The sequence below is a fragment of the Sardina pilchardus genome, chromosome 1 (assembly GCF_963854185.1).
Source record: "Sardina pilchardus chromosome 1, fSarPil1.1, whole genome shotgun sequence".
Classification (NCBI taxonomy): Eukaryota; Metazoa; Chordata; class Actinopteri; order Clupeiformes; family Clupeidae; genus Sardina; species Sardina pilchardus.
In genome coordinates this window covers 48,308,496-48,319,603 of record NC_084994.1, presented here as the reverse complement: position 1 = coordinate 48,319,603, position 11,108 = coordinate 48,308,496, and the positions used below count along the sequence as shown (strand labels likewise).

Sequence of the window (11,108 nt, the reverse complement as noted above, 5' to 3'; positions counted from 1 at the left end):
TGTAGCATTTTAAGACGCACTCAAAGGACTGATACCTCCATGTGTCTTAGCTTAATGTATCTGGCAATGACTGATATCCTATCATACTGTATCTCACTCATTTCTGCGTTACACACACACATTAGTCACAGGTACAGATGTCATAGTGAGAAGCATTAGTATAATGCACATTGTGTCTCCAGCATTTGTCAAACCAAACTATACGTCAATGTTTGTCCCCAGCACGTTTCAAACCAAACTAACGACCGTGTTTTAATACATGTCAAGTTCGAGTGTCTGATTCAGCAGAGGAAGGTCAGGCAGTGAATGGATACCAGAAGGTCAAATGTACACTGCCCCAACAAAGGCACAGATCAATTTGGTTCAAATCTGAATATTTGGATGTAAACTAACTGTAATATCGAGGCATGCATCCAGCAGATTTCAGTAATTCATAAAATACAAATCAATATTAGTGGAGGGTTTTCTGTGTGTGTTCATATAATGTACATAACAAAGAGCCCTCTGGGATCCTTTAGGCCTACTCTAGTCATTATTAATTATTGCTGTTGCGGATGTTTTTCATCATACATTTACATACATCAGAGCACTTCTCAGAGTAAAAGCAGTTCAGGTCTTGACTTAACACTAATTAAGTATAGAGCTATGCACTCGACAGTGCTGTTTTGCTGTCTCCTGACTGGCTAGCATGACTGTGGTGTTTGATGAGAGGCTTCCTTTTCCTGAATCTCAGCCCAGCCCTGTGTTTCCACTGGAAGCTACAAGGCAGGTGGATCATTCGGACATTCAGGAGTTGAAAGTGAAATAGGCTGGGCAAATACCACAAGCGTAATAAGAGTACCACATATGAAGGCCATAACTCATTTTAATCACAAAGCAAAGTCATAAGTGGTTATATTTATAAAGCAATGTATGATAGTGCGCCGTGCAGGGCAACCAATTCTGTTCTTCTTGGTAAGTGCTCTGTATACTTTGTATGACATTGCATTTCTCTGCTTTTTTGCAGTTCTGGTTAAACACAAATTGCGTTTTGTTGTCTGCACTTGTATTCTGCACAATGACGATACAGTTTAATCTAATCTAATGACACAGGCCTCCCACACCAGAGAGGGGAAATGAGAGAGATCCGTTCAGCAATATTCACCATGCCACTAGGTGGCAGTAAAAACATCATAATGGACAACATTGGGGTAATTTTTTGTAGGCCCTGCATTCCACAACACCAACAAGTATTCAAATGAGTAGGCTAATGCCATATTAAGTGTAGGCCTGCTCAGCACAAAGAGGTGCAGAGCTTTTTTCGGTCACATTCAGTTTGCATTTGGAGCAGGATGCCTGTGAATTTGATTGGATAGACATTGTTGGTTTAGGCTACCACATGACTGTGTTATCAGGTTTACTTTACCATTTAGTGAGCTGTTCAGAAACAGAACTTCTGCTTAGCTTGCATTGCAAGCTTCCTATGAGACCCTATGGCTATGCTTTGTCACCCAGCACAAATGCTAGACGGTCAGTTGGAAAATATATGAAGACTAATTTTGCTCAATTTCACAAAGAGTACAGTGGATTATAATTAAGGATTAAGCCTTTGGGTGTTCTAGGTCTAGGGGACAGTTCAATGAATGCTGGGCAAGATGAAGATAACACAAGAGTAGAGAACGCCGTTTTTTCCGCCTTGCCTCTGGGTGGCAGTAAGGTTTTGTAATAGAGAGCACCAGAGCCTTGAAACAACGAATAAGTTACGTGACGTCTTGACACTTCAAAGTAGCCGGAGTAGCCATCAGTTCTTGATAGTGTTTGTCAAATCGCATTTCTAAATACCCTGGATTTGCGTTTCGTTGTTTGTACCTTGATAACAGAAGTGCCTATCCAGCAGCCCGTTCAGATTGTGATAAATGTTGAGCGCGACTAAATACAAGGGTGGTTGTTAGCTAGCTAGCCGGCTAAAAAGTGTTGATGAGAGTCATGCATCATGTCACAGTTTGTTTTTGAAACTTTTTTACAGGTCTTCTGTAGAGTTTAATCAAGTAATTTTCTACCTGTGTTTGACTTTGCTAACTCACGGTGGGAAATGGCATTTGCGAAATTATTTTCCAGTCCACCAGGGGAAGTGGATTTTAACGCTTTGACGTCCACACATCACAATAAGTAAGTTCATAACTCAATATATCACTATTTTACCCTCTGTTGTATCTTTCATTATACAATCATCGTTGAAAGAGTGGACGTGTCTCCAGTCTTAAACCAGATCATTTGAGGCCTGTGTGCCATGCTGTTGTGTTACTCACCGGTACTTTCCTCCATTGAAGCAGATATGAGACATTCTCTGATTGAAGTTTATCAAAGGCTCCTCCCTGATTAGGCTAATTCTGTAATACACCTTCTGTGTGGCATCATGTGTTTAGGTCGAACCAGCCATGTCAGAATCCGAAGAGGTTACACGAGACCCCCAGGAGCACAAACCCAAAGAAAAGGAAGAGAAAGAATGTGAGTTCTTGACTGTGTCTTTGACAGTAAATCATTCTTTAACAGAACCTATGTTGCCTTCATGCCTTATAGCAATACAGCATTTCAGTTTAACATGTAACATGTCTGCCCTCAGCACGTTTCAAGTGGTGATGCTAGAAAGGGGTATGAGCCAGGAAAGGACAGAAGATTCCACATGGTCCCTTTTAAATATGAAGAGGAGCATCAAAAGCTGAGCCAGAGTCACATAAACAAGGAAACCAAGATTCCTTTAAACCCACAAAGCAGTTTGGGGCCTTGTTCTGAAGGTTGGTTGTTTACAACTTGGGTGTCAGAGGAATAGGCAGATTACAAGAGGACTCATCTGGTTGATCTGCGAGTAAATGTGCTGCTAAGATTATCAGTTTTCTGCCCTGTTGTTTAGGTCACCAGAAGAATGGACAAAGGTTCAACGAGAGAGCACACATTGGCAAAAACAAAATGCACAGAACAAACATGAATGAAGACGTTCATAAGCATGAAGAGGAGCATCAAAAGCTGAGCCAGTGTCACATAAACAAGGAGACCAAGATTCCTTTAACCCCACAAAGCAGTTTGGGGCCTTGTTCTGAAGGTTGGTTGTTTACAACTTGGGTGTCAGAGGAATACAGTAGGCAGATTACAAGAGGACTCATCTGGTTGATCTGCGAGTAAATGTGCTGCTAAGATTATCAGTTTTCTGCCCTGTTGCTTAGGTCACCAGAAGAATGGACAAAGGTTCAACGAGAGAGCGCACATTGGCAAAAACAATATGCACAGAACAAACATGAATGAAGACGTTCATAAGCATAAGCGACAGGGCCATGATGCCAACAGGGGTAAAGGCTGTAGTTTTGGCAACAAAAAAAGGGCAAAGATGTCCAAACGAAACCATCAAAATGATTTCAACCCGAGAGCTGAGGCTGGATCGAAGAAAGGACGGAAGGAATGGCAGAAGGTAAGCCAACAGTGTCCATCTTGTGTTAATGGAATAGCCTGAACTTGTCTCCTACTGGGGCCCCTCAGGGTAGAGCAGTTTCAGATGTAATGGCAAACACCATCATGTTATTCAGACACTTTAAAGAACAGCCAATGGCAAGAGCTGCACCTGGCAGCTACAGTGCTACACTCTGGAGGCATGATCATGGGGGTTGTATGCTAAACATACATATGGATGTAACCCACTGGAGAATTTTGTATTATTGTAGCTGGGAAAAATATTACAATTAAGTATGTTTTGATCTCTTTAGATGAATTAAACTGCTGGTTCCAACAGATAATAGCATACAACATAGCATAGCATATGGCTATGTCTAAAGGCACTTAATAGTTCAGCCTGAACTTGAACCTCTTAGAGCAAGCACTAAGGTGAGGGGCAAAAACTGTCTTTTACAAGGTTTCTTTCTGATAAAAAGGGATTTTTTCCTTTTCTTTCCTGAGACAAGGGTGTTTTTCCTTGCCTTCTTGTCACCTTAGTGCTTCTGAACACCGCATGCTTCTTCCTGTTGCAAAATGCTAATGTAGTGTTTGCAGGCTTTAGTAAAGAGGTTGCTAGAGGTTTGGTCTGCAGGAGGGTAAAACCGGATTGGTGTACAGTCCATATATGGGCTAGAGGGGCTGGCCGCTTGGCATCTTTTAGCTTGATGTTTTTTTCCTCGTTTTTGTGCTAATCCTCCAGGGGAGACAGAAGCCCCAACGGGAGGAGAGGAAGCCCTTCATGACGCCGGAATTCAAAGAGCAGAACTCCATAGACGTGAATGGGCGCCTCGTCTGCAAGCACTTTCTTGCGGATAGGTGCCTAAAGGTTAGTCAGCCTTGAGACATTTATGGAGGAGAGGGTCATTCTTTAAAAGACTTGTTCCATTTAATTTGCATTCTTTTGGTTGGATCAGACTGGATTATTTATTTGTTTGTTTGTTTGTGTTTTAGGGCGACCAGTGCCAGTTTGAGCACTCCCATGACCTCGGAGGTTTTAAGTTTAACGGAGTGTGCAAATTTTACGTCCAGGGCTTCTGCTTGAGAGGAGACCGTTGTCTCTTCATGCACAATATCCTTTGGTCTCATTTTAATGTGGTCAACATCAGTACCCAAAACATGACTGTATGTTTCTAAGTGTCCTCTTAAATGTTACAGTTCCTTGACTTTTGTTTTGCACAAACCTTCCCCTGCAAGTTCTTCCACACAGGCAGGAAGTGCCACCATGGCGACAACTGCAAGTTCTCTCACGATGCACTTACCGAGCTGACCAAAGGACTGCTGGACAAGGTCAGTACTACTTGGACTGATACCATTTATGAACATCCCGTTATGTCATATCCTGGCTGCTTTCTGTGTCCCAGGGGTCCCAGAGCATGCACTGGGCTAACAGGTGTACGCATGAGATCCTGAAGTCTTTGCTGGTTTGCCACACATTTAGACCTCATTGTTAGTCTGACAGTGTGCTGTAACCATTCAACATATGGACAGTGAAGACTCAACTTTGACTGGTTTTTGTGTTTACTTCAGTTACTTGAAGAACAAAAGGTGGATCGTGAGACTTTGGAACCTGGAATCCAAGAACCGGAACCCAAACCAGATGTGGACTTTGTGACAAATCCTGTAAAGTATGTAACTGAAACTGAACCCATAGACCCACACACACATAGACCCACACATAGAGCTAAACATAGACCCACACACAGAGCCGCTTCAGACAAGCAACAGTTTGTGTAGTTTCTGGCCCAACATCATTGCCTGATGCCCCAGCATCTGTTAACACTAGATCAGGCGAAGGTGAAAAGAAAACAGAACACAGCTTCCTTCATGATCCAATTTATTCATGAACTGATGGTTTTGGTCCGTTTAACCTTTATCAGAGTAACCTTTAGGAAGCGGTGTTGTGCTTTGCTTTCCCCCTTCGCCTAAGTTGCTACTGTATGGTGAAATGACTGCACCTGCAGTACATTCTATCAAGGTGTGCAGTGCAGGCTCCTCTCCGTTCCTCGTGCAACACTAGAGCAGGCGCCCTATTTATTCCATCCCCAGCAGCACAGTGAGACTCTCCTGTTTTACTTTTTATTTATTTGTTTGTTTGTTTATTTCCGCGTGCTCCCTCGTCTGCTCTCTCAGGTTGAGTTTTTACAGCACGGCTCCGGCCCCTGAGCAGCCGCCCGCGTGTCGGTTCAGCTTTGGAGCGAAGGACAGCGAGTTCACCCCGGAGTCTCCCGCCTCCACCGTGCAGGCTGCGCCCTCCACACCTCTAACTGCCCCACCAGCGGACACCTCACCAGCGCAACCCGGCGGGCCAAGGGCCACCATCTCCTCTGGAGTTGGAGACGTCAAAGAGTCTTTTGAGAGTGTCAAAACGGAGATGAAGCCCTCAACACCTCTTGGTAAGGATTTGCCTGAAACGCTCCTGCTGTGATATTACAACAGATTTACGCAGGTGTTAGAGATGGACAGGGGGTTTCAAAATGACCAACAAACACAAAACATTCAGAGAACGTTCCCTAAATGTTTAAACGGGGTCCTGAGCACATTGACATGCTTTTGTCTATGGTGGATGGTTGACGGTCTTGCTTTGTTTGTGTCTAGGCCCCACTCCCTCAGTCCTAAGCAGCCTCTTCACCCATCTGAGTCCGTGTTGGTCTGATGATGAGGAAGAGGAACAGGATCTAGAGATGGGATGTAGTCAGGATGCAGGCACTGGTGCAGGTAACAGACATCAATACCTGCATGCAGCAGTCCACCTATCAAATCTTATAGATCTTATATACAGTAATATAACATAAATATAAACATGTAAGCCGCATTAGAGGTTAGATTCTCTGCCCGAGCCCGAGCCCGAGCCCGAGCCCGACCCGACCCGCGGGCCGGGTCGGGACGATATTTCCCGCCACTATCCTCGGGCCGGGCCGGGTCGGGCCTTTGATCAAGCATTTGTGTTTTTTTAAAAAAATATATAATTTCTTTATTAGCCTAACTGGGTAGGGAGACTATGCCATTATCCGAAATATTAAATATATGTTTTAGCAAAGTAGGCTTAAGTAACAAAATGTGTACAAAGTTACAAAATGCAACACATCATGCGCACGGTCTCGTCCACTGGCACGCATCACACTGCTGCTCTGCTGTAGAACATTGTGTGGCCTAGCTTAAGCGCAACATGGAGATGGACGATATAAAGAAGAAAATTAAATCAGGAGAATTAACTTTGAGCAAGTCTGGAGGAAAGTCGGACGTATGGAAGAGTTTCGAACAAGTCGTGGACAGTGACAACATTTGCGTTGGCGTTTCGTTTTAACATTTGCGTTTCTTCATTCGGATCCATTTGTGATCCATTTCAGAATAAACAAACAACGAAGTTTACATGCTTAGTCCTTGTTTCATTATTCATTAAGATAGGCCTAATTCAGATTTATGTAGGTCAAACAACTCGTAATTATAGTGCATGAAAATGCACTATACTGTTCTTCCTGGGCTTCTTCTTATTATTCTTCTAACGCACGCAATTTAACATAGAAACGTTTAACATAGAAACTTCATTCAAACTGTGTTACGTAGGTCTTACTTAGGACATGTGTGCTATGACTTTTCAACTTTGTAACTTTTATACTTTTTAAACTATTAGTTAAAAACTATTACAATTTCCCCCATAGACTTAACATTGCTCATTATGACATCACGGCAGCAATTAGAATCTTACGCCAGGTGGCCAGTCCAGGTGCAGCAGCTCTCTCTCTCTCTCTCAGGCTACATACACTGGCTCTCTTAAGACTAGCCAGTTAAATTGATTACACCTGTATCTGTATCCACTACTCTCAGTAGAGAGCTGTGTCTCTCCAGTCTACAAGAATATAAGGCACATTCCATCCAACTTTCTATCCATTCATCTTCTTCAGACCATTCACTCATCCAACCATTAAACTGTCTATCAACATCTATTAAACAATCTGCCTATCAACATCCATTAAACTCTCTGTCTATCAACATTAATTAGGCTATCTACATTCAACTTTTAAATGATTTACTCTGTCTCAGGCTTTAAGCACACTCTGGCTCTCTTAAGACTAGCCAGTTAAATTGATTACACCTGTATCAACTACTCTCAGAGAGCTGTATCAGTGTCTCTCTTAACAAGAATATAAGGCACATTCCATCCAACCTTCTATCCATTCATCTTCTTCAGACCATTCACTCATCCACCCATTAAACTGTCAATCAATATCTATTAAACAATCTGCCTATCAACATCCATTAAACATTCTGTCTATCAACATTAATTAGACTATCTACATACAACGTTCAAAGTATTTACTGTGGGTGCCTCTCAAGCAGCGTTTATATGTCCTCCCTCGCTCCTCGATCCTCAATGATCTACATAAAGAAAGATAGAAGAAGGGCTAGACTATCCCATTGTTGCCGCTCCATCATTCTTTATGTAGATCAGTGAGGATCGAGGAGCGAGAGAGGACGCGTAAATGCTATATGAGAGGCACCTTCTGTCTCAGGCTTTAAGCATACAATCTCATTAAGACTACAGATCCTGTTTCACTACTTCCTCTGTCCACAACTGTTTCAAAATAAAGGTCCTCACTGCAATAATACACTATTAAATCATTTAACCATTGTAACTACTCAACTATTTAACTGTTCAACCATTCCAACTGTCAGTTATCAACTATGCCTCCAGTCAACTACACGAAACCTCCATGTACCTAGCAACCAATGACCGTTTATGACCGTTTCCATAGCAACCAACATGATTATGCTGCAGTAACTTCTTGTTTCCTGATAGTGGCCACCATGGATACCCTAGCAACAAATGTTTCAAAATAAAAGTCCTCACTAACAAGTTAGCTAGTTAGCATAGTTAGCATTGTTAGCATAGTTGGCATTTTTAGCATAACTGCAAAAACATCAACTAAGTTAGCTAATCAACCTGGTTAGCATTGTTAGCAATTTTAGCATTTTTAGCATTATTGCTGGAAATCATCAGTTAAGTTAGCTAATCAACCTGGTTAGCATTGTTAGTTTAAGTTAGCATTGTTACCATAGTTAGCATTGCTAGCATAGTTAGCAATTTTAGCACAACTGCTAAAAATCATTAGCTAAGTTAGCGAATCAACCTGGTTAGCAATGTGAGCATAGTTAGCATAGTTAACATTTTTACCATTACTGCATCAAATCAGTAGCTAAGTTAACCAATCAACCTGGTTATCATTGTTACCATAGTTAACATTTTAACATGAATAGAAATAATTAGTTAAGTTAGAACTGGAATGTTTCAGCTTTAAACTGTCTACCTTCACACTATCAACTCTCTGTAAACTATGCAACCACCATGTTTACCCTAGCTACACCTTAGTAACCATATCTACATTATCTATCTATTTTTGCATTTCATGCACTTGTAATTCCTTGGAATTGCATTTCTAGTTGTAGTTGAGAACGTCAGTTATAAGGCTCACGCATTTAAAAAAGTGTCGGGTTTAAATCGGGCTCGGGCTCATAATTACAGTTAATATGTTGGGCCGGGCCGGGCTCGGACACAACGTGCACGGGCTCGGGCCGGTTCGGGCTTGATTTTTTGGGCCCGATCTAAGCTCTAAGCCGCATTGTGTATAAGCCGTAGGACAGTGTTTTATGCAAGTTACCATATTAACACCATATTACCTGCCCCCCTGTATTAACCTCATAGCTGAAGAAATTTTACAAAATCAATGTATAAGCCTTGGCTAATAGTCAGGAAATTACGGTAGTGCAGATGGTGTTAATTCAGGTTGTAAAGTTATAGTAACCTGTAAGGTATGCATGAACTTCATCTTTCCGTTACTTATACCTAGTCTGCAAGTTGAACCCTAAATAGGTCACCATTTAATTGATCTAAAACAGGAGTCCTTGCTCGTGAATAAGCTGACTTAATGGGACACTGCCACTCCCAACAGACACACCACTTTTACCAAATTATCCATGTTTATTTCTGTTTATTGTAATTTCTCTGAAATTTCCTCAGCTATGAGGATAGTACACAAGGGTAGGTAATATGTTTTTTTTTTTTAACTTGTATAAAACACTGTCCTGCGGCTCATACACGATGCAGCTAATACACAGGAACTTGCTGTACTATGTGAACAGTCAGTCTGATCAGTCTGTGTGCTTGTGTTGTTGTAGCGGCTAGGCTCTGCGCTAAGGATGTCAAGGTTAAAGAGGAGAGTGGAGGTCACACCAAGGCCCCACGGGTGGCCCCAGAGCGACTGCTTACCCTGAAGGCACAACCAGACCTGCTCAAAGAGATGAAGAAAGAGGAAGAGAAGAGGGAGCCGCCGACCGCCCCTTTAAAGCAGATCCCCTCCTCCACCCTAATCACCCCTTTAAAGAAGGTCCCTTCCTCCACCTCCTCCACCCCAACCGCCCCTCTAAAGCAGGTCCCCTCCTCCACCCCGACCGCCCCTTTAAAGAAGGTGCCCTGCTCCACCCCGACCGCCCCTTTAAAGCAGGTGCCCTGCTCCACCTTGACCGCCCGTTTAAAGCCGGTCACCTCTTCCACCCCAATCGCCCCTTTAAAGCCGGTCCCCCGCTCCACCTTGACCGCCCCTTTAAAGCCAGTCCCCCGCTCCACCCCGATCAGAAAACCCCTGAGGTCCTACAGACCTCTCGCTGTGGACATTTCGCCCCTTCCACTGCCCTTCGCTGCATACCATGCCCAGCCGCCCCCTTCTACCTCTCCTCAGGATGTCAGTTCAAACGCTCTCACTCCCAGCGTGGACTCCAATTCCCAGAGTGCTGTGCGGCGCCGTAACCCTCTCGGCCCTCAGGCAGGAATAAGCACGACGCAGGCGGAGTCCCAGGGTCGGCACAGTCTGCCAGTGCAGACTCCGACGTGGTCTGTGCCCTCGACACACTCCGCCTCACGGTCAGCGCTGCGGAACAGGAGTCTGAGCTCTGAACTGGACCCGTGATGAACACTGATCTACACTATAAAGAACACTTTATAGATCAGTGGTGATGAAGGTTTGAGGTCACAGGATTCTACCACGAGACACAAGCAGCTGCCTCCACACCAACCTCTCTAGTGGACAGGACTACTGACACTACACAGAATGTCACCGCAATCATTCAAAACCCAGTCATGCTTATTTTTTTAATAATAGTGATACTTTTAAAAAGTGTCAGCTTGATTTTGTCTGTATTTAAAATTGAGCATGAATGAGTGCTTTGCTTTTGAAGTACAGTAGTTACATTTGTGTCTTGTTGGACAACAATAAATGAGCCACAGTGGGAAATTTGTTTTTATTGAATACAAATTAAAATTATTCTTTTTTTTACTTGCTTTCAATAACCTTGTTTTCTCATTTGCCCACAATAATGACTCTTTCTATTGGCTGTAATGCAACAGAACAATGTCAGATGAAAGTTTAGCCTTTGAGGAGATATACATCAAACTACGACCCTGTAGTCTAGTCGTAATTTCTTGAACCCAGAAATGTTGAGTACCCTAAAGTTTTATCGCAGAAATGTCATCTATAGGCCTAATAGACGGAATTTAACTTGGTTGCCTAAAGTTGCACTTTGGGCAATTTGCATAATTAGCATAAATATATAGGCAATTAAGGTGAATAGGGTGCAGGTGAATAGGGTAAAAA

The 11,108-nt window shown here is 42.9% G+C and overlaps 1 protein-coding gene across 1 annotated transcript; it reads left to right on the top strand.

The window, feature by feature from the left end:
• The first annotated feature begins 1,751 nt into the window (after positions 1-1,751).
• Positions 1,752-10,819, top strand: LOC134094005 (zinc finger CCCH domain-containing protein 4-like). The gene is made up of 12 exons (XM_062547362.1): positions 1,752-2,148; positions 2,406-2,487; positions 2,603-2,774; positions 2,891-3,079; positions 3,201-3,442; positions 4,163-4,288; positions 4,414-4,532; positions 4,641-4,749; positions 4,990-5,087; positions 5,593-5,855; positions 6,058-6,177; positions 9,637-10,819. The coding sequence occupies exons 1-12, from the start codon at positions 2,072-2,074 to the stop codon at positions 10,422-10,424; spliced, it is 2,385 nt and encodes a 794-aa protein (XP_062403346.1). The 5' UTR covers positions 1,752-2,071; the 3' UTR covers positions 10,425-10,819.
• The last annotated feature ends 289 nt before the right edge of the window (positions 10,820-11,108 follow it).

Coding starts and splice junctions, on each gene's coding strand:
- LOC134094005 (XM_062547362.1), top strand. CDS start 2,072: ATGGCATTTGCGAAATTATTTTCCAGTCCACCAGGGGAAGTGGATTTT. Junction 3,443..4,162: donor GACGGAAGGAATGGCAGAAG/GTAAGCCAACAG, acceptor CTAATCCTCCAG/GGGAGACAGAAGCCCCAACG. Junction 6,178..9,636: donor GGATGCAGGCACTGGTGCAG/GTAACAGACATC, acceptor GTGTTGTTGTAG/CGGCTAGGCTCTGCGCTAAG.